Below are 22,101 nucleotides of genomic sequence, written 5' to 3'. Positions count from 1 at the left end.
GAGGGGAGGGCATCATGGTAGACTTTTTATTTTTTTTGCGCCATTTTCCGGGGTTCTTCCTCTGTTACTCTTTTTTTTTGGGGGTCTTTTTTTCCTGATTTTTGCCCGCCCTCCCCCCCCCCCCCACCCTATCCCCTCTGTCCGCCCCCTTTTTTTCCCTCGCTTTTTTTTGTTTTCCGTTAGAAACAGCAATGACAACAACGATGGCCGCATGCAGACTTGCAGCTGTACACACAAAACACACACACACACACACACACACACACAGGACGGTGCGATGGGTGTTGCTGTCTGAGTCTGTGCAGCCCACCGTCTACCATGCTTCTTGTGGGTTTGGTAACGCGGAAGACGAAGGTGAGAGGAGGAGTATCGGTGATGCGGTGACTGCCTTATGCTCTCTCTATCCCCCTTTCGTTCGGTCTGCCGTGATCACTGAGGGCTTGCATCGGAGGTACACGCGCAGTTTCGGTGTGGATGTAGCCACGCCACCCCTCTTCCAGCGCTTACCCCTTCGCGATGCCATCCGAGTTTGTGTGCCTCTGCGCACGTGCGCTACCTCACCCGGCCCAGACGGATGCCGACAAGCACGCATGCGGTCACACCTTCTGCTCTCGCCCCCTCCCCTTCCTTCCCCTTCCCCTCTCGTGCCGGGACCTGAGAAGGCTTCTCGCGCGCATTTTTGTGCCGACGCCCTTGCAGACGCTGCTGCCGGTGCAACACGCCGAGATGACGGGCACGGCCCACCATCGCTACCGCTCGTCGGTGTTTTTGGTCCTCAAAGGAAGGAAAAGGTCGACACTCGCGTTTTTCTATCTGCGCGTGTGCGTCTGCGTGGACGAATAGTGCCACTCTCTTGTGACCAGGAACAAGGACACCGACGGCCTGAGCGGCGTCGCATCGAGAATCCGTCAGCAGCGGAGCGGCAGCGGCGGTGCCGGCGAGGAGACGCGTGTTGTAGAGGCGCGGACGGAGGAGGAGGTGTTCGACTGCGTTCCAGATATGCTCTGGCGCGTTATCGAGGCTGCCGCGAGAACGTACCACCACTCTGGGAAGCTGAGGAGCCAAATCACGTTCTCACGACAGAGCGGCAGTGTGGTGAGGTGTTCCATGGGCTTCTGTCGCTGCAGAGGAACACCGAGATATCGCTGCCGCGGTACCATGTCTGCACGATAGCCGCAGCCCTCGGGGACAGTGGGAAAAGGTTCTGGCGAGAGTGCTGGCGCACGTGTGCTGCGGCCAACCAGGGCCAGCGGATGGCAAACGAATACGAACACTTCCGCCACTGCGACGAGAGTATGGTGAACGCGATGGCGCGTGTGTGATCGACGCGGCAGTCTGCTAGCTGCACCGGGGCGAAGGTGCAAGTGAGGTGTGTGCACCTCTTGATGTGGGGCAGCAACAGAACAGAGCACAGGGAGCGCAGGAAACGGCAAAGCACTCTGCGAGCTCGCATGGCGCCACACACTCACTGCAGGTGTGGGAGGAAGGTAGAGGGGCGAATAGGGCGGCAAGGAAACATCAGTATCAGGTGATGAAAGACGCACGGCAGCTGTGGGGTCTGATGCCACGGACTTCAGCACAGCTCTTCAAGTGTCGTAACGTTGCAGCTCCACATCTTGTCTCCCTCAGCTCCTTCGGGCTGCTCCGCGCTGTTCCCTCTCACTTGCTTAGCTAACGCACTTTCTGGAATATATATATGTGTATGTTTTCCCCAACGTCTCTCGCTTCTTTTCCACGTTTATGTGTTCTTTCCGCTCTGCCGATTGTCGTGTGCGCTTCGGTATGTGCGCGCGGTGCGTGTGAAGGAGTGCCCGTGCGGTTTCCCGGTGCTCTCTCTCTCGCGTCCTCGTGCCACCCCCTTTCCCCAGAAGTGCTTATCAGCCACGCAAAAGCACAACACGTGCGGAAGCAGCGGTAGCAAACACACACAACGCCCACCCAGGCACCACGCGTAAGAATCAAACTTTACATCACGGCTTTGCTGGTGCTGTGGAGCAACGGCAGCAACAACAGAAAACGTCTCCCCCTCCTTTGCCGGGGAACCCCTTCTCTTTTTCTCTCTCGTCCATGCAGTCAAACGGTGCGCAAGTGTCGTACGGGGCCCAGCTGCGGGCCTCGATGCAGACGCTTCGCGCAAACGACGCCCAGTTCGAGCAGTTTACGCGCGGCCTCGGGGCGGTGCTGCAGCAGTGGACTGCTCTGCAGCTCGTGGCCCAGCACTGTGACAGCCGCGCCCCTGCTGTGCTGCACGAGGATTTGTGCGCCTGGCACAAGCGCGACGGAGAGGTGTACGTGGATGACATGGAGGTGTACTTCGAGGAGTTCTTCGACAACATTCGCTCCGCCCGCATCGAGGATGATAGCATGCACGAGGTAGGGACGGTGGTGCACGACATGTATTGCCGCTGCTGCCTCAACGACTTTAGCATGGTGGAGCACTACCTGCAGACGCTGGCGATTTATGCGCAGACAAACCCGGTTGCCATGTCCGTGAATGGTGGCACTGCCGAAAACCTCGAAGACGATGCCGAGGAAGACGCCGAGGTGGGTGGTGATGCGGACTGTGAGGAAGGCGTGGACAATGAGGACGAGGAGTCGGAACCAATGCAGGCCCTGACACCGCAGGCTCCGCAGCAGCCATCACAGGCACCACGCCATCAGCAGCAGCAGCAGCCTCAGCGCAAGAAGCGCAAGAATGCTTCGGTTCGATCCAAGGATGGCTGGAACATTGTCCAGTAGGGGTGTGTATGTGCGTGATGATGCAGGGGGAGATACCAGCGAGGAAGCGTGCGGCGTACGGCTTGACGAGGGTCAGCAGAAGCAAGCATCTCTCTTCGCTTGGTTTCCGTTTTTTTTTTCTCGTTTCTTTCCCGTGCCCCTCCCACTGCTGCTACTGCTTGTTTTGCCAGACCACGCCACCCCCTCCCTCCCTCACCACCCATTCTACTTGCCCGTTTCTTCTTCCGAGGCCGCTTCTCCCGCGTCGAGGTGTTTGGCCCATCTCCTTCTACTCTATGCTCCGGACTGAGCTCGCCGGGTCTCTCACTTGCTTACGTCTTTGTTCATCAACGTTTAACGCCACTAAAATGCAATGCCGTGAGCTGAAAGCAGTGATAACCCCCGCCAAAATAAAACGAAAACGCATAGATGACACTGCGAGCAGGCGTGTGACCTGTATCCATGGCGCTGCCAACCAAGCGACGTCGTTGCACACACCGACACAGTCGCGTTGAAAAAAAAACATGTTGGAATGCAGAGGAGAGCACATGCCGATGCCCCCCAATCCCTTCGCCATGCACCGCGCATGCGTGCATGTGATCCTCCTATGGCTCTCTAGTGACCTGCCAATGCAACGCATTGCTGTCCTTTTGCGCAAACCCCTGGCGCTGCGGGACCTGCTCAACGTCACAGCTGCTGCTTCTGCCTCGATGCATTTCCGTCACATGCGTGAGCGCTGTCCAACACGTTACCTCATGCTATGAAGCACCTAACTCTGACTCGACAGGGGCGATGGAGCGGCGGGGGTGGGTGGGTGGTGGTGGTGGTGGTGCGGCACCACTCCAGCGCTCGCGGCTGCTGTGCAGCGTGCAGTGTTGCACGTGATGCCTCACATGCTTCCGTCGATTCAGCTTCTTTCTGCTCTCGATGCATTCTTCTTCTCCGTGCCGCCGCCTATGCTCTCCCTCTCTCTCCTTCTCTGTTTCGCTGAGCTTGCTTGCCAACTCACAACCGGAACACATACACACACACACCTCAACGGAACGACTCCGAACTTTTGGTTTCTTGTCCGCCGCCTTCGATCACCGCCTTTCGTGTGAATAATTAAAAAAAATCTTCCGCTTTCTTGCCCCCCCCCCCCTCCCCACCCCTCCGTCCCTCTGCCAAGAGGCCACCTGCTGTTTGGCCGTGTCGCCGCCTTCTCCTTTGCTTGATCGTTCTCGTATTTGGTGATTTTGTAGTATCGTAGCAGTAGCCTCTCCCCTTTCCTTTAGCTCTACTCCGTTCTCCTTGGCCTGTCTTCCACGCGACACTTGTCATCCCAAAGAACAGCAACACACGCACATCATCATGTTCCGTCTTGTGCGTGCAAGTGCTCCTCTGGCAACGGCGGCCGCCTCGTCGGTGCGCTTCCAGTCCAGTTCCCCCGTGCCTGCCATGAACCAAAACCGGCGCAGCCAGAACCGTCGCAGCTTTCTCCCTACGAACTCGCTGCCCAAGTTCGAGATACACGACGTGCGCGATGACCCGGAGCACGGGAGTATGACCCGTGTGTCGGTAGACGGGAAGCAGCTGCTTGTTTCTCAGTTCCCGCAACTCGGCCCTCGCAAGGCGGACCCGAACGACACGACGCCGCAGTTTGACCGGGACCGCCGCGTCTCGTTGCGCTTCCGTCACATTGACCTTGCCGGCTTCGTCAGCGTCGTGGAGAACCGTATCCCGAGCCACCACGTTAAGAACAACGCGTTCGACATGGCGTTCGAGAAGACGACGAACGGCTACGTGTTGAAGGGCCAGGTACACCGAAGCAACTCGCAGGTCAATGAGGAGTGGGCGGTTCGCTTCGAGCATCAGTTTGCCGTAACAATGGAGCACTTCCTCGAGAGCGCGCTGACGGAGAGCTTCGGTTTCGCCCAGCACCAGCGGGCCCTGGCGCGTGGGGATAGTTCACCGAGCGACAGCGCCAAAGGCAACCAGGACCGCAACAGAAACCAAAACCGAAATCAAAGCCGTCGTCGTAACAACAACAGCAACGCCGAAAACCAAGAGAGTTGAGTAACGGATACCTGCGAGCAAGCCGCCTCTACGCATGCCTCCGTGCGTGTGCGTGTGCACCCAGAGAGGGAGACAAGGGAGAGGCCCATAGCAGTGATGGCGCCATCTGGGGGAGGTTTGGTCGGTTGGAATAGGTTGAGTGTGCCCCTCCCTCCTCCTCCCTCCTCCCCCATGTGTGCCAACCCAGTGAAGCGGGCGCCGTGGTGCCTCATCAAGCAGGTGCGCACTTGCCATGTATCGACCGTGTGGTGTCCACCATGCAATCAAGCACGGTGCTTTAACAGGTGTGTACGTGTGTCTTACGAGTGCGCGCGTGGGTGTTGCGGAGAAGGAGTGGAAGAGCGGTGCTGCTCGCAGACCACCGTGCGCTGAAAGGCATTCAGAATATGAAGAGTTTTATGCCGCAGTGCTTCACGAAAGCCGTATCGACGTCACTGTGTTGTGGGGGTGCGTGAGGGATGGGGATTTGTGATCGTGCAAAGATAAGCCGGAAAAAGGTGGCCGCTGCCTTGATCGGGAAAACACGTGCCGATGCACGCGACTGCAGTGCAGACGGAAACAAAACGAAACAAATGCGGCGACGGTGTTGCCAAGGAAAAAGGGCACTGCAGGTGCTCGTCGTTGCATGCACCATGAGCATGAAGTGGTGCGAATCCACGCCTTGCCGCGTAGCTTATGCGGTCGACTGCTCGCGCTTGCTTCGTTGTTGCACGTTTGTTTCCTTGCGGGCTTTTCTCGCTTGTGTGCACATCGGCGCAAAACGCAGGCGAAGGACTTGCCTCGCTGGTCGACATGGTTACTCGATAAACGCGCATCTGAGGCCACACATGCCCCAACGGCATGTCGGCGGCACGCATGACACTCGGAACCCTCTCAACTGTTTTTGGATCGTTGGTCGCCTCTCTGCCACGTGTCCTTCCCTCTCTCCTTCGACCCTCCACCCCTTACCGTCCTTTTTCCATTCGCCTTTTTTTTTTTTGGGGGGGGGGGTGCTCGTGAACTGCGGAGCTCGTCCTGCGTGTACCACAACCGAAGAAAACGCCTTCGGCACCCTGCCTCTCACCATTGTGTCCTCACTGCCTTCCACAACGAACCGCCTTTTCCGCCCCCAAAGGCGGTGCGTCTCCCTCGAGCACTGTGCTGGGTTTGTGCTGTTTCTTGCGTTTCTGGTCTGTATTCTGTCTTGGTCTTCCGCGTATCATCCGAGCGGTAAGGAAGGAGTGCGCCGTCACTCACCCGACTATCGCATCCGCCCCCTTCCCCCCTCCGCTTCTGTGCCCCGCCCCTCGGTCTTGTGTTTTCAGAATCACCGAGCGTCGGGCCTTTGTGCGCGTTGCGGAGGGCAGAGAAAGGGAAGGAAAAGAGAGCACTTGCCGAACGATTGGCGTGCTCTGCTCTCAGCGAGGAAGCGTGGATGCGACGGATTCGCGCACCCCGGCACGTCTCACTAACTTTTATTCTCCTCTGCAGCGCTGTATTCCGTCAGTGAGCAAAGAAAACAGAGGAGGAACTCGACAATAGTGAAGGCGCCCTCGTGCACCAGCGCACCACCATACCCCGACACGCTTGAGCGGCGGCCGTGGCCACGGTGGCTTTTCCTTTTTCTCTTTTTTTTTGAGAGTTGCGCGGTGTCGACGCGCCATGCACTCTCTGCTACTGCGCAGTTCGCCAAGGTTTGCCGCGGCGCAGGTGGCACCACATGCCGTCTATGCACTGTGCCTGCACACGTCTCATCGCTGCGTTTTCGTCCGTGAGCTCTCCACCCCGGCCACTCTCGAGACTGGCAACAGCAGCGTTGCTCCTTCCCCTGCACGCCTTCTCTGGCAGTTCTGCAGCAGGCGGCCGCGGCACCTCGTCCTCTGCGTGCGAGAACCTCTCCCCGCGGTGGCACCCCTCGCCCCGGAAAAAAACTTTGAAGGCTTGAGCGCCGCTGAAGCGGTGGAAGCATCTGCAGTGCGGACGGTGGCAGTCGATGGCGCGCCGCGTGCACAGGAAGACTTCATGTACGGGCGCCTATTTCTGCGGCCCTATAACGTGGCACAGCTTTTGACAGTGCTGCAAGGCTGGTCGGATTTGCCTGCCGTGGTGGAGCGACCGCGCTCCTCCTTGACGCTGAGCGCTGTGCCACCGTCGTCGACATCAGAAAAGCCGGAAAACGGCAACAGCGCTGACGTGCGACCGAGGGAGGTGGTACTGACAGCTCGCGTGACGCGAAAGACAACTGTGGCAGCGCCCGGAGACTCGGGCAGGGTCGCCACCCCAGGTGCCGTCGCCTACTCCTCCACGAATGCTGATCCTGGTGCTGATGAAGACCAACCCGACGCTGTCTACGTGGATGGGGACGTGAGCACGCTGCACGTGGTACTTCGCGACGCCGACCTCGTTCTCCTCACCACCCACCTCGAGAGCGTTTTGAGCGACCTCTTCGCCATTGAGCACTGCAGCCGTAAGATGGAGCTACGGAAAGCCCTCAGCTCACAGCACAGCCGAGTGAGCCATCGCACTGGCGCCAGGGCGAGATCGTTCGAGAGGTCTTCGGCGAGGCAACCGAAGTACCTCAGCGACCGGCACGCGCGTGCTACAAGGACCCACGGTCACTTGATGGAGAAGGGCTACCAGAGCCGCCGTAGTGATCGCGGTAGCCACAGTGGCAGTCGTCATCACAGCTTCACTACCGCTCCTGTGCAAGGAAAGTGGAGCACACTTGAAGAGGTATCTTCGAAAGCTGCGCCGACGACGGCCACCAACGAAGCGGAGGATGACGACTACGAGGAGATCCTGGAGGACGTGGAGGAGGTCGAGGACGGCGAGGTCGACCACAAAGATGCGACAGAGACTTGCAGTGGAGCCACGCCATCGAGCCAGGCTGTGGCCTCCGCGGCCTCTGCTGCGTCCTCGACGTCGTACATCACCACGCACACGCGAGAGCGAGGTGAGATGACGATGGAGTCGGCGGACCGCTACGCCGAGGCCCGGTTCATGCGCGATGGCAGCGTGGCCGCGTCAGAGGTGGAGGAGGTAGGCCGTGTCGGTGATTTCGATGTACGTCGCCGTACCCGCCAAGCGCAAGGGAGCACAGAGAAAGGCGACTCACGAACGACAGTACATGCTACGGCGACCACCGGCGCATTCCGCTCCACAAGCGGAGAGGTTACCGGGAGCTTCTCGTACGAGAGATTGTCCACGACGACAGAGGCGACGTCTGCAACGACTGCTGCAGCAGCCGCTGCGGCGACTGCCATTCCTCTACGTTGCGAGACCGCAGAGGGCGACAGCGAGGCGACCGCCACCATCGACATCACGGCAATCGAATTGCAGCCAAGCGCAGAAGTGGATGACCGGAAACCTGGTGAGAGCGAGTCGCACGAACGCCAAATGGAGGGAGAGAAGAGTACGGAGGCTGGGCCTGTCAAGCCAACTCGCAAGCGGCAGGCAAGTGGCAAGGCTGCTGCCGCCGGTAAGAAGAAGACGGCCAAGAGGAAGTCCAGGAAGGCGCCGGCGAAGCGGAAGGCTGCCACCTCTACCACCGCCTCTGTATCCGCGCCCCAAAGAGCGGGCGAATTCGCAGACACGAGGGTACTCTAGGCTGCCGTTGCGCTGCTGTGCTTAGCGGGCGGCGTTCATGATAAGTCGCCTGCAACTGCCTGTGAGCGTGTGTGCCGTTGCCTGCCCTGCTGTAGTATCGGCCGTGGCAGGCGGCATCCGAGCAACGGCGAAGAGAGGGAAGGGGAGGGGGAGGGATGTTAAGCGTATACACCACAGTCACGATATACAGGCGCCTCCATATAACTGAAGTGTTGTGTCGCACGGCACACTTCTACCTTTTTACAGAGATTCTAACGCGGCCAGTAGACATGATTAAATTTGAGAGCGAGAGAGGTGTGGGCAGATGCCAAACATCTGGGCAGAGAGAGGTCGATGCAGCGGGAAGGGGCTGGTAAGTGACCCCCTGCCTTGTGTCTCCCTCTAGCACGCGTGCGTATCGGAAAAGCGCTTGTGGCTTCGTATTGGCGTTTTGTTTTTGTATGTGCGGCCGTGCGTGCCAGTCTACGTCTCCGGCTACCTTGCAGCTCCAGCACATGTTCTCCACTCCCCCTCTTCATGCCCTCGCTGCTCTGTGGTTGCTGTGCCCCGCACACCTTACCATGCTTCGTGCTTTGCTAAACACAAACACAAAATGAAAACGGGCGCGCTCGACGTTTATCATCGATGATGTGGCGGTCGTCAGTTCTGGCATCACACACGCACCGTACACATATCAGCTTGATCTTCGTAGCGTATACATCTGATATACATATATATATATATGCCACATTCGCCGTTTTTCGTGCATAACTCTCCCAGCCCCTAGACGTGCTCATCACTGTCTGCGAATATACACGCAACTGCATATTGAGCAGCGAACGAACAACCACAGAAAAAATGCCGCAGGCAACACTTCCACTGCTGGCAAAGATTTGGTTCCTTGCCGTGACCCCCGTTGTGGTCTTGGATTCCATCTTCGTGCTTACGCGCGCCAAGAGCGTGAACCTCCCGCACCCCCTGGCCGAGGTATTCCCCTTCAAATACTGGGTCCTCTACGCCCAGTACGACCGGCGCTACGCTGCGAACAATGACCCCTTTGTCGTGGTGCAGTCGTGGCTGAACCTGGTGGAGGTGGCGATGGGTCTCTTTGTGACGCTGTTTGCTGTATGCAATGCTCAAAACCTTGCCATCAAACTTTCGATCGTGGTGTGCCTGATGACGCTATACAAGACGGTCTTGTACTGCCTCATGGAAATCGCCGAGGGAGGCAAGCACACGCGGCACAACACCTTTCAGGAGAAGCTGACAATGCTCATCGCTCCATTGTCGCTGTGGGTCATCGTTCCATCGCTTATTCTTCTTCAGTGCTTCCGCGCGCTCGCCGTCGCAAACGTGCCAGCGCCCTCCAAGCCAAAGGCCACGGCGTCCCAGCAGCATCAGCAGCAGAAACACCATGACAACAGCAACAATCAAGCCAAGAAGAAGAACTAGAGGCTAGTGGCTTTGCCACATGATCGTCGATGCACACGTGCGTACTGCGTTACCAAGTACCCCCCCCCTCCCTCCCTCTACACGCCTTTTCTCTCCATGTAGGGATAGTGGGTGTGTCCGTGGGGGCGTAGACTCCTCTCAATTGTGCCACCGCCACCCTTCCACTCCCGGCCGCTCTCTACTGCACCACCTGCGCCCTGCTCCTGCCCTCTGCACCATCTTCCATGATGGCCTTCAAATGCGCCTGGGAGTGCTGTGCGCTCATATCATGGCCATCAAATCTACCTTTGCTGTGCGTCAGGGTTCCTGGACGAAGGCCAATGTACCACCCACACCCCAAAAGTGAGCGGGTGATAGTCTTCTCAGCGATCTTCTCAACCCCCCTCCCCCTCCCTCTCCCTCTCCCTCGGGTGACGGAGGGGTTGATATTGTTGATCTTGTTCAAATATGGAGCATAAGCCAGGCTCCAAGCAGTACCTTGGCAATGTACCTGTACGTTTGTCTGTTTATACTCTGATACCTTAAAGATGCAGTGGCTTATGTATCCCGCCGAGAGACAGGGGCAGGGACGTGGCCTGACCGTCCTGAACGCCGTTCTCGCTTATGATGGCCGTGCCGCGGTCGGAAGCACCGAATGAGAAGGAAAGGGAGAAGGCGTCTGTCTGGGGGACGGTAAGAGGCTCCTCACCTCTGCAGCAAAAATATGCCAACCACACCGCAGCTTGTCTTGTTTCTCCTTGCGAGGCTTTTTCTTTTCTGCCCCCAGGCTCTCGTGTGCGGTCAATTGGTTACAACCAATGTGCGTGTCTGCCACCCCCCAAACCTCCCCGCCTTTCACTGCTTTCCCTCCACCTGCGCTGATGCGTTTTCCCCATTTCTTTTCAACACCGTTTTTTTTCTCCCTCCGCGTGCTCTCCTCCTGCTGCACCCGCAGAGCACACACGCACAGACACATCACTCGTGTACGTTGCTACCCCCCTCCCCCCACACACACACCGACGATCAACTGAGAGGATCTTAAATCGAACGTCGCTGAGACTCTTTGTCGTTTGGTTTTCCATTTTGTGTACGCTGGAAGCACACACGCCTTTCTCAAGGCATCCGCGTCACCCAAGCAACCCTTCTTTCGCCCACCTCGCACCCCATTTACGGTGGCACGCTTAAGCCCCATCACATAAGCAGCGCCTTATCTTCCCTCGTGCACCAGCAGAGCGGGGGAGGAGTGGAGGAGGGGGGGCAAGAAGAGAACGCAAGAGTACGCGGTGCGGGCACGCCCAGACATACACCACCCACCATCTACACTCTTACGTTTTCACACATACGAGGAAGGAGCTAACAGGAAAAGGGAGCCGCAGGCCCACACGACATCGCCATACAGTATCAACAGAACCTTCGCGGCCCCACCACCTCGCCTCCGGCTCTCTAGCTTCATCGCCTACCGGCGAGGGCGCTGGTGTGTGTCTCATTTTTTAATATTATTTGGTGCATCTTCCGGCTACAGTTATTATCAGGCGTCCCCCCACCCCACGCCGGGACGGGCACGGACTGCATACAAACCCACGCCCAGGTAATCGGAGCTCGCTGCCTACGCAAAGAGATTCGCACGCACACGGACGCCTGTCGAGATTGAACGATAACACCATCATTAGCACCCACATAACGCCACACACAGCCTGGTCAGAACGTAGGTGCGGCCGGGGTTCTGCAGGTTGCGTGCGCTGTCGTGTGTCCACCTATCCTCTCATGTATTGTCTTTGTTTCTCCGCGTATGTTTGACTGCGCACGAGTGCGTTGGTTGTTTGCCCACGGATTTTTCAATCTACACCCCATTCCCACTCCGGCCTCCCCCTTCACTTGCCCTTCCCCTCCCCCCGCGCGCTTCTTGTGTGTATCCCCGGTGAAGAATTTATTTTTCTTCTCTTTTCCCGTTCTCGACGTCGGTGTCTGTGTGTGCACGTTTCTTTTCTTTTGTTGTCAAGGAAAGACAAGGAGGGGAGGTTGGAAGGGGAACACACGAAAAGCAACAACGAGAGGAGTACGAAGACGCACACGCACACACGCACACACAAACACAAACACACGCACAGACAGAGAAAAGATCGAGACAGGCATCTGACCACCTTTTTCTAAGGCTGCTGCTGGTGTTGTTTGCTTGGCCTTAGTGTGATCGATATATCTATCTATATATAGTAGTGCTAGTACTCCCTCCCCTTTTTTTCTTGTCACTTCGCTCCTCTCCTTGCGCGTCGTCTCGTTGCGAGTTTGACTTCATCGTGTACTTGTGCCTCCTTTTCCTCCTTTTGCGTGTATCCCTACTACTACTACTGCTGCTGCTAATACTCCTGCTGCTGTAGGTGCTGCGGACCGCCAAGCCTTTCTGCCGCTGTCACACCCCCCTCCCCGTACCTACCTGCCTACCTTACTTCTGTATCTGTGCCTTCCTCTTTTCCCGAACTCGGTGCTATAGAGCGCTTGCGCGGTGTTCTGCGTATCCTTCTCACGACTGCTCTCCTCACTCTTTTAGTGGGGGCGCGGGAAACATTGTATTCCCTGCGCTCGCGTTAGCGTGCGCGTACGTAGCACTGCCGCCGCCTCGTCTCTTCAGTGCACCCGTCCGTTGATCAAGGCAGTTGATAGCTTTTTTCCTTTGCGCTGGAGCGACTGGCTGAGTTTCAGCAATGAAACGCCTCTCGACACATCAGGGCAGCCGCCTGGCGAGCCGCCACACGTGTATTTCAGTGACCGCTGGCACCGGCGTAGCCGTGCCTGAGGCAACTCAACCGATTGTAGGTCGCCTAATGGGCATGCAATGCCATTCGGGAATGGGCGTGTCCAGTAGTAGTTTATGGCAGTCATGCGCCTTCTTTTCTACTCAATCGTCCAAGGCGGCATCGCTGGCCAAGGCCGCGGCTGCCTCGTTGCCTGCCGCGATGCCGGGAGGGGCAGCGGCAATGCCGGCCGCGTCACCCCCGTCTGCTGCTGTTGCAGCCTCAAAGCCAACAGGCCGCACCGGTAGAGGCGGTGGCGCATCATCGCGCGGGCGAAAGGGCGGGTCTGGATCGGCGGCGCCGCAGGGGCAGCTGCCTCGGAAGCAGGTGGGTCGGCGGCACCGCATTTCACCTGCCGCGGCAAAGGTGGCGAAGAGTGCTGACGTAAAGCCGATGCGTAGCCGACGTGCAGGTGATTCACCGCGCAGACGCGCGACGCCGAAGCAGGAGGCGAAGCGGCTGCTTCAGTTTCTCGATCGCAACGCATCGTGCGCGTCAGCTGCAGCCGAAAATCCGATTTCAGCCGCAACGAAAGGCAAGGAGGGCAGAGGTCTTAGGCGGGTCGCGTTTGCAGCCACTTTGGCGGCGAGCGCTCGAGCCGCAACACCGCCGCCGCGGCTGCGCAGACCCACGGCAAACTCACCGTCTGCCGCGGCTGCGAAGGCGGGGCGAGCGGAGGCAGCATCTTTGGCCACTGCCCAGCTGTTGCAGCACCTGCAGCTCACGTCGTTTCTGGAGCGCGTCACGGAACGGGTAAAGGCGTGGGCGTCTTCCCTCGCGGAATGGGCGCAGCCGGCCTTTGACCCCGCACTGCGGGAGTGGGAGCGTCAGCTTTCGCTGTCCTTGCGCAAGGACTCCTTCGCTGACTGCACGGCCGTCCAGAACGCTATGCAGCAGCGGTACGAGGACGAGTTTGGTCACAACCAAGACGACGTCGCCTTCCTCACCCTTTATGCGCGTGTGCTGGTGAACAACGCGATGTTCTGCCTCGTCAGCTTCGAGACCTACCGCAGCACGCAGCTGCTGCAGGAGGCGGTGCACGTGGCCAAGGAGGCATACGCGCTTCAACGACGTCTGGCGCAGGGCCAGGCTCGTGGCGAGACCGGCACATCCACAGCGGCCGCGGTGGCGAACGCTTCCGAGCAGCCGTCCCTCGTGGGTGATCCGGAGTGCCACCTGTTTCTCCTGCGCGTGCTCCTGGCGAACGCGTACGCCAGTGATCAGCAATACTGGAAAGCTTCCGAGCAGTATCAGCTGGCGCTGTCCGCGATGGAGCGCAACCCGATGTGGTGCCCAGAGCAGGTAGCCCCTGGCTTGGCGAGCCCGTTGCCGTTCAACCACACACTGGCGACAGAGGATGCGAAGCTGTTTTACGAGGACAGCGTGCGCGTCGCCCACGCCATCTCGCAAGGTCGCGCGCAGCTGCTGCTGCTCCAATCGAAAGGGCCCACGGCGACGTCGGCACGGGTGCTGCAGGTGCAACTGGCAATGGCGCGTTTACACCGGCACGCTGGCCAGTACGCAGAGAGCCAGAACCTCTACGAGAGCTACCTCGACGGCGTGACGGAGCACATGGAAAGCGAGGACGTTGGCGGGGCCATGCTGGAGCTGGGTCGACTTTTACTCTACAAGGTGAACAACAGCGATGCCGCCGTAATCTACCTGGAGGCAGCCTCGAGCATTCTCCTCGAAGACGCTGAGGCGCTGCTGCAGGTAGCCGATGCACATGGTGATAGTAGTGGTACAAACTGTAGCAGTGAGGCCACGGCCGCGGAGGCGCGCATAGCTGCCGGCAACGCAACGCATCGCGCAGCTGGCGCTCTCATCGACACTGCCATGGGGTTTCACACGGTGGGCAAGACGGGCCAGGCGATCGGGCTGCTCGAAGGATGTCTGCAGCTGCTCGACCGTGCCGATCTCGGCCCCATCAGCGGATGGGTTCGGAGACAGTACGCGGACATGCTGGCTAGCGTCGCCCTCGTGGATCGGGCTCTCGAGGAGTATAGTTGCACTATTGAGTTGCTGCGCAACGGCTGCGGCGACGCCGTCGCACAGCTCGGGGCGGCTGGCGAGATGGTGCCTCTTCACTCGGCGGAGGTGGAAGGCCACATGGCTTTCTGCCTCCAGACCTACGTCGGCGACCACAAGCGGGCCATGAAGCACTACCGCAACATCGTGAAAGGGTCGCACAAGAAGGACGCGTCGGTGACGAGCGCGCAGGTGCGGCTGAACAAACGCGCCCGACGCCAGCGCGCTTCGGCTGCTGCGGTCGCTGCTACTGCCGCAGGCAGCACGAGTGCTTCGGACGGTGTCGCCTTCACTAGCGGTCAGGCGCGCGCGGGGTCCTCTCCTGCGCTGCTGCGCGTTGACTTGTCTCTTCAACCGGACGTGCTACACTGGGTGCTGAGCAACTACGTCGCGTGCTGCGAGCGCGTCGGCGCCTACGCGGAGGCGGTTGGGGTGCAGAGCCGCCTCATCGAAATCGAAGGCGCGCTGGGCGGCGGTGTCGTTCATTCCTACTTGAAACTCATCTCCCTCGCTCGCCAGGCCGGCGACATGGAGAAGACGCTGGCGCTGTGTTTTTACATCTTTTTCCTGCCTGACGACATGATGCCGAGTGAGATGCGGCTGAGCGTCGCAAACAGCTTCGCTTCCTGCTGCCATCGGCTGGGGAACAGTCGTATGGGGTCTGTGCTATTGCAGGCAGTGCAGCAGGTGCGCGGTGACCACGATGCCAGCTCGCTCGCGCGATACGCCATGGGTCTCAAGACACTGGATCCCTCTGACCGCGTGCAGTTGGATTGTGTGGACATCGAGGCGAGCATCGAGACTATCGGCCGCGTCTTCCGACGGGCCGCTAGCATCGTCGTGGCCGACATGGTCGTCAACGGCATCGAGGATGAGGAGCGGATCTCTCGCGATGGCCGCAGAGCCAGCGGCAGTGACAGTAGCGCTGCTAAGGCTACACTGAGCGATGGCGGCGACGAGCCATCGGTGTCCCCTTCAGCATCGCCGTCTTTGTGGGGGCGGGAGCGCATGGACAGGACGCTGAGCAGCCTCATCGTGCTCAGCCGTGGCGCCTTCTTTTTTCACCAGAACCAGTTCATCAAGGATGCGGAGGAGCTGTACGCCGTTGCGCTGCAGCACGTCGACCACATCGTCGCTTCCATGCCGGTCCTGACGGAGAGGTACCAGCGGGAGATGGGCATCTTGCTCGTGAACTACGCCACGCTCAAATCTGCGACGGACCCGGAGCTGGCAGCCACTCTTTACGAACGCGCTGCGGCCGTGTGCCCTACGTACCTGGAGGTGGCGGAGGTGGTGGCGGACGTCTTCGTGCAGTCCGGCGACTACGCCAAGGGGTCTGTGTACATGAAGCGCGTCATGCGCGCGAACCCGTCGGCGGCGACGGAAATGCACATGCGACTGGCGCGGCTGGGCACGGGTAGCGCCTGGGATACGATGTCGCACGGACAGCGAATGGAGGTAATGGAGCACCTGCTGAAGGGCCTCGGCGTGGCGCCTGATCGCGTCGCGGCGGCGTTCGCAGCCGGGGTGCAAAGTCACCTGACCAACGCGAACGATACTAACGTGGTCGTGTCCCTCGGAAATCTCGCTCCTCTGCTGCTGGACGGCGTTGCCACCGCCACAAGTGAAGACGCCGTGTGCTTCGCTACCTATGTCGTGCAGACCCGCTTTCAGGAGCCGCAGCTGCTGAACCGCATGTACCGCCGCGCGCTGCTGCGCTTCCCGCATCATGCCACCATCCTCGTGAACTACGCCACACTGTGCATGCACTCTGGCTGCCACACCCTGGCCCGCAAGTACATCGCGAAGGCGTACGCGGCCTCCTCCGGCGATTTGAACTGCACCATGTGCTACGCCCACTACCTGTGCCGCTCCTTTGACGACCGGCAGGTGGGGTGCGGCGAAGCCCTGTACGCTCACTTTCTCGAGCGGTACCCGAACGCGGCACAGGCGCACGCGGCGTTCGCCAACTACATGGCTGGCGTCATGCCCACCCCCTTCAAGACGGAGCAGCACTTCAAGGCGGCGCTGGAGCTGGCCCCGTCGTCGGAGGACGTGGTGCTACAGTACGGTCAGTTTATGTGGGCCTGCACCGATAGCAAGACGGTCTACACGAACGATGAGGTGCGCCGGCGCGTCTTCGATCGGGTGGAGCAGCTCTTCAAGGAGGCAGTCGCCATCAACCCAAACAGTTTCACAGCGTGCCACCAGCTCGGCGCCTTCTACGCGAATGGCCAAAACCGCTTCGAGGATGCCATGGCAATGCTGCAACGAGCGCACAGGCTCCAGCCGAGCAACATCGAGGTGGTGCGGCACATTCTCGGTGTCTTGCAGGGTGAATGTATGCGATTGAAGAAGGAAGAGGTGCGCCGCGGTAGCGCCGTGGCACTGCAGGGCACCAACACACAGTTCTTCTCTGGCCGACTGCGCTCGCTGGTCGATGGGACCAAGGAAATGTTCGAGCACGTGCTGAGGATGGACCCCGACGACAGGGCGACCCTAGAGGGCTACGCGCGCTTCGCCGTGGAGACGTTGCAGGACCCGAGGCTGGCCGCTACCATCTATAGGCGAATCGAAGAGCTGAACCGCAAGTAGGGGCGGCAGGGAAATACCAAGGGGACGACAAACGGGTGGCCTGCGCGTGCTTCGGTTTCTTTTGGTTTCCTTGGCACCCCCCTCCCCCCGTTCTCTCTTCCTCTTTGCTGGCGCGGTGAGGGGGACGGGGTAGGCGTGCAGGATGGGCGCACCCATCCACCCAACGCGCGTCCACAGATGCACAGCGACATGTGTGCACAGTGGGTACCTGTGCCGTCCTTCCCCCCTCTTTCACATGCTCCCTCCTCAACCTCAGCCGCAGGGGAAAGGCGCAAAGAACACGACGAGGAACACAGACAGACACGCGAGCATCGCGGGCCTTCCCTCCTCCGTCCTCTTCCCCATCCCACACCACACCACACCAACTGACAATCCCAGTGTACCAGTGTTACACGTGAAAGATTCTCGCGAATGCTGAGATCTCTCGCTCTCTTTCTGTTTTCGTTTTTCTTGTGTTCTCCCTTCCTTACCCCTCAGAAGACATTGAAACACGCACACACACACACACACACACACACACCACGCACGCACGCACACACGCACGCCACCAACGCTCGCTAAAAGAAAGAAACAGGCATACACATGCTAAAACAGAGAAGGCGCGCGTTTGGGATGCATGGGCACGTGTACGCAGAGCGTATTGTATCTATATCTATCTATCTTTGTACCTCAGACGATTCCTTTTCCTTTGTTGCTCTCATGTGTTTCACTGTGCACGTGTGCCCCTCCCCCTCTTCCCCCATCTCTCTCGAGATAGATACCCACACACACACGCGCACAGATACATACACATAAACGCCCCTTGTACATGTAGCAGACGTCTGCGCACTTCTCCCTCACCCGCCCTCCTCCTCCTTTCATCACGTGATGTGCCTCGTCTTGAATGCATTATCATCATATGTCTGTTGCCGCCTGTATGTGTGCGTACCTGTGCGTACACCCGTGTATGACTTTCCCTTCTCTCGCGAATCGGGCTGCGACTCAACCAACGAAGGCAAGTACAGAATAACAGGATTGTCCATGACGATGTGGAAGGGTGAGCCGTGTCGCATGGCTGGGACTGGCGTGTATGGCAGGGCACACCCACGAAACACAGCGGCGCGACGCCGCCTTGTTTACCATGGCGTTTGACGTGTGATCGAGCTTTCACGTGGGTTCAGCCCCCCTCCCCTCCCTCCCACTCCCCCAGCGAAGGCGCGTACTGGATAGGGCGGCTGCGCGGATGTCGCACCCGAATATCCACGGGTTTTGCCCCCCCCCCTCTCCTGCACCTCCTTCTACGTGCATGCCTTTCCTCCACCCCCGTACGCTCTTTCACGTTCTCTTTTGCCACCCTGTTCTCATCTACGTCCATTGCCTCATCGATTGGATGGCGACCCCGTCTCCGTGCTGCACGAACCCACCCTATATGCACGGTCCTATCCCAACTGGGCTTCTGTTTTACGCGTTGCTTGTGCCGCGGCACGTTACCGATCGCCTGTGATGCGTGTGGGGTCTGCGAGGGGTTTGTTTCTCGCTCGCTCTTGCGCTTTTCTTCCACGTCTTGCTGGCGCGCGTCCCCCGTCGCTGAAAGACGCCGTGGAAAAGGAGGGAGGGCGGCATCAACGGGAAATCATAGCGGTGATTTCACACACACATATATATATATATACGCACGCGGCATCCTACGACTCACTGGGTACGTCTCTCTCCCTTCCTCTTTTTCCAATCTCCTCATCCTCTTTGTGTTTTCTGTTGTCGCCGCGCTCTTCCTCGCTTGTGCGCGGACACGCACACACACACACACACACATACGTATGCATACAGGGTGCTCTTTCTACCTGGGAGCAAGCAGATTTCACTTGAAGGGTTTTGGTGCGTCGTGTCGGGAGTGGTTGGGCTGCCCTCCTCTTCACGATAGTGCTGCCTCTTCGTGCGGTGAGTTCTCCTTTGTGAAACCATGTGTCACTCGCTGTATCGTCTGCGTCAGTGCGTCAAGCTCTCGTTTACCATCTTAGTGCTCTCTGTGGGTGTCCTGTCATGCGTGGACGTCCTTGCTAGAGCGCAGGCAGACGATGCTGCGCCAGAAATCTTGTACGTGCGTGGCTGCCGAGACGGTGCGGCTGAGGCACGGGAGACGACTGGATGCTTTGCGGCACGCGCCGCCGCGTCCGTATCGTCGTCGACTGCACCTGCCCCAATCGCAAGTGTCACACTCTCCTTGCAGGGCGTGCACCTTCCGTCAGAGGTGCAAGACACGGACAACGGAGACTCGCGGGCGGTACGGCACCGGGTGCTGCTGCAGGAGCACCGCCGTCCTCCGCTGCTTGGCCAGGAGCAGAGCGAAGCCGAGACGCGCCTGCTCGAGAAGATTGTCCTGACCTGCAACCGACCCACGGCTTCGCTGGTATTTCCTACACAGCTGATCTCGTGCGAGCTGGAAAACCCGCTCCTCAGCCTCGCTGGCGTGGAGGGCATGGCACCGCAGCTGGTGCGGCTGGTGAGTCAGCCGATGTGGTTCGACGTACGTCTTGAGGAGCGACGCAGCGGCGAGGAAGCCTACCGCACCGTTACCGTACTGCGCCGTGCGGTGGAGTTGCGGGTGAGCAACACGACGAGCGCCAAAGACGAGACGTCCGCCGACGCGCCGCGGGGACAGGCGGAGAAGGTGTCATGGGAGGAGGTGCGTCAGCACCCGCTCGAGCGTCTGTACGCGCCGTTGCCGGCGTCTCAGGACGGCGCCAAGCGCGCGGACGGTAGGTACGATGGCGACGGCGCAGCGAATGGCGATGAGGTGTGGGTGGAGCTCGGCATCGGCGGCCTCAAGCGTGAGCTCCGCACTCTCTTCCGCCGCGTCTTCCTCTCTCGGCTTCCGTCTCTGGCACCGCTCGCCGAAGCGTTGCAGCTGCAGCACGTGCGCGGTGTCATTCTCTACGGACCGCCCGGGAACGGCAAAACCCTCATTGCGCGCAACTTGTTCCGCCTGCTGGGCCCTAACACGCGCCTCTCCGTCGTGAACGCGGCGGACATCCTGTCGAAGTTTGTCGGCGAGTCCGAAAAGAACTTGCGGGACGTGTTCGAGGGATACGACATCGGCACGACATCCAAGGAGGAGACTGCACAGCAGGAGAACCAGAGGTTTGACCGCTCGGCGCACAAGAGGAGTGGCGCAAAGAAGAAGGGCGCGCTGCTGGTGCTCGTGATTGACGAGTTCGAGGCACTCTTCCGCCGCCGCGGCCACTCTAGCGATGAGAGCTCTGCCAAGGCAGTGTACGACGGTGTCACGAACACACTGCTGTCTCTCATGGACGGCGTGAGGAGCCGAAACGACCTGCTGGTTGTCGGCCTGACGAATCGGCTGCAGGCGATCGACTCGGCGCTGCTCCGTCCTGGCCGTTTCGAGGTGCTCATCGAGATCCCCGCGCCGGACGTCCCTGGCCGCGAGGACATCTTTTTCATTCATACAGAGCGACTGCGAGAGCAGAACTTCTTGGCACCCGACGTGGTTCTGCGAGACCTAGCACTGGAAAGCGGCGGGTTTTCCGGATCTGACATCGCCGGCACGGTGCGCTCTGCCCTGAGCTACGCGTTGCTGCGGTATCGCAGTGATGGGCTCTTTCAGGCCGGCCCGCACAGCAAGGAGGCCGACGAGGGGTCGTCTGGCGTGGCGGACGCGGAGATGATTGGCCACCGCGCAGGCGACGTTGGCGGGCTTGGTCTGGAGGGCACAGGAGGGAGCGGCAGGATGAGTTCGTCCGCCTCGTCGCCTTCGCTGTTCAAGGTAACGCTGGAGGACTTTGAGCGCGCCTTCAAGGACATCCGCAGCGCCAAAGATGAGGTGTCTGTCCTGTCGCAGCTCTCCGCTGACGGCGACAGGGCCAGTACCGAGATTGCCGACCACGATGGCACCGTGAGCAAGAACATCAAGAAGGCGACTGCGGTGATTGAGCACGTGATGCAGAGCAACCGCACCGTGACAGGAATGCTCGCCATCACCGGTGCCCCAGGCACCGGCAAGTCCACCGTGGCCCGAGCCCTCACCCGCGTCTTCGACTTCACAACGGTGCGCTACTTTTCTTGTCGTCGCCTGGCGCAGTTGCCCGATCACGCGGAGCAACTGGGAAAGCTTCGGGACGCTCTCAACGACGCCTCGCACACAGAAAGTGGGATCGTGGTCCTCGACGACTACGATGTTCTCGTCGGCGTCATGGGTACCGGTGGCTACGCCGGGAACACGCTGCGCAGCTTGCTGTACGACTACATGCACCGCTCGGGGGGCGTAAGTCGTGCCTTGACCGCGAACTCACCGTTGGCGGCCGTTGATGAGGCAGGAGGTAACGTGGCTATGAACGCTGAAAGCCGTGTCTCGGCAGATCGCAACCACCGCATACTGGTGCTCACGTCATCCCTCTCGTCGGTTCTACAGCAGCTTTCTGTCGATGCGCACCTGCGCGTGCATCCAGTGCTGCGACGCGGGGCAAAAGCCCTGCTGCAGGAGTATCGCGTGGCAGACCCACTGCAATCAGTCAAGGCGGCAGCGGCCTACCCGGTGTCGATGAGCTACCGCACATTTCTCCGCATCACGGACATGGCCCTGCAGCGGTGGGTGCGGGATGTCGAAAACACAGCGGCAGTCATTGGCGACTCGCAGTCGGGTGACGTGGAGTCGACGATGAAGTTGCCGGCATACTTTGCCACATCTGATCAGATGCGCGTCGTCTACAACGAGATGCGCGCGAGGCAGGTGGCTGCGAACTTTTACGCGGTTGGCGACGATGCCGCCAGCCGCAGCTTTGTCGCCGCAGTGCGCACCACAGTGGCAGATATGGGGTTGATGGACCCGTACCAAGGCTGGAGCGGCGAGGGTAGCGATGAGGACGCCAAGGAGGCCGCGGCGGACGTGGACGAGGTTGTGGGCGCTGCGGATGAACTACTGTGGTAG

At 59.6% G+C, this 22,101-nt stretch overlaps 7 protein-coding genes across 7 annotated transcripts; all 7 read left to right on the top strand.

The window, feature by feature from the left end:
* Positions 1–191: 191 nt before the first annotated feature.
* LMXM_27_1125 (hypothetical protein) lies at positions 192–1,322 on the top strand (the record flags this gene model as incomplete). Its single annotated transcript, XM_003876638.1, has 1 exon — positions 192–1,322. One exon carries the CDS (start codon positions 192–194, stop codon positions 1,320–1,322), a length of 1,131 nt encoding a protein of 376 aa, XP_003876687.1.
* A 745-nt stretch (positions 1,323–2,067) lies between these two features.
* LMXM_27_1120 (conserved hypothetical protein) lies at positions 2,068–2,739 on the top strand (the record flags this gene model as incomplete). Its single annotated transcript, XM_003876637.1, has 1 exon — positions 2,068–2,739. The coding sequence occupies one exon, from the start codon at positions 2,068–2,070 to the stop codon at positions 2,737–2,739; it is 672 nt and encodes a 223-aa protein (XP_003876686.1).
* A 1,329-nt stretch (positions 2,740–4,068) lies between these two features.
* Positions 4,069–4,773, top strand: LMXM_27_1110 (gBP21, MRP1; the record flags this gene model as incomplete). The annotated part of the gene is made up of 1 exon (XM_003876636.1): positions 4,069–4,773. The coding sequence occupies one exon, from the start codon at positions 4,069–4,071 to the stop codon at positions 4,771–4,773; it is 705 nt and encodes a 234-aa protein (XP_003876685.1).
* A 1,641-nt stretch (positions 4,774–6,414) lies between these two features.
* Positions 6,415–8,358, top strand: LMXM_27_1100 (conserved hypothetical protein; the record flags this gene model as incomplete). The annotated part of the gene is made up of 1 exon (XM_003876635.1): positions 6,415–8,358. The coding sequence occupies one exon, from the start codon at positions 6,415–6,417 to the stop codon at positions 8,356–8,358; it is 1,944 nt and encodes a 647-aa protein (XP_003876684.1).
* Positions 8,359–9,195: 837 nt separating this feature from the next.
* LMXM_27_1090 (conserved hypothetical protein) lies at positions 9,196–9,789 on the top strand (the record flags this gene model as incomplete). The annotated part of the gene is made up of 1 exon (XM_003876634.1): positions 9,196–9,789. One exon carries the CDS (start codon positions 9,196–9,198, stop codon positions 9,787–9,789), a length of 594 nt encoding a protein of 197 aa, XP_003876683.1.
* A 3,161-nt stretch (positions 9,790–12,950) lies between these two features.
* Positions 12,951–17,180, top strand: LMXM_27_1080 (conserved hypothetical protein; the record flags this gene model as incomplete). Its single annotated transcript, XM_003876633.1, has 1 exon — positions 12,951–17,180. The coding sequence occupies one exon, from the start codon at positions 12,951–12,953 to the stop codon at positions 17,178–17,180; it is 4,230 nt and encodes a 1,409-aa protein (XP_003876682.1).
* A 1,939-nt stretch (positions 17,181–19,119) lies between these two features.
* On the top strand, positions 19,120–22,101 carry LMXM_27_1070 (putative vesicular-fusion ATPase-like protein; the record flags this gene model as incomplete). The annotated part of the gene is made up of 1 exon (XM_003876632.1): positions 19,120–22,101. The coding sequence occupies one exon, from the start codon at positions 19,120–19,122 to the stop codon at positions 22,099–22,101; it is 2,982 nt and encodes a 993-aa protein (XP_003876681.1).

Source organism: Leishmania mexicana, chromosome 27 (genome assembly GCF_000234665.1).
Source record: "Leishmania mexicana MHOM/GT/2001/U1103 complete genome, chromosome 27".
NCBI classification, from domain to species: Eukaryota; Euglenozoa; class Kinetoplastea; order Trypanosomatida; family Trypanosomatidae; genus Leishmania; species Leishmania mexicana.
The sequence above is the reverse complement of the archived record's forward strand: the minus strand, read 5'-3'. Positions and strand labels throughout refer to the sequence as shown.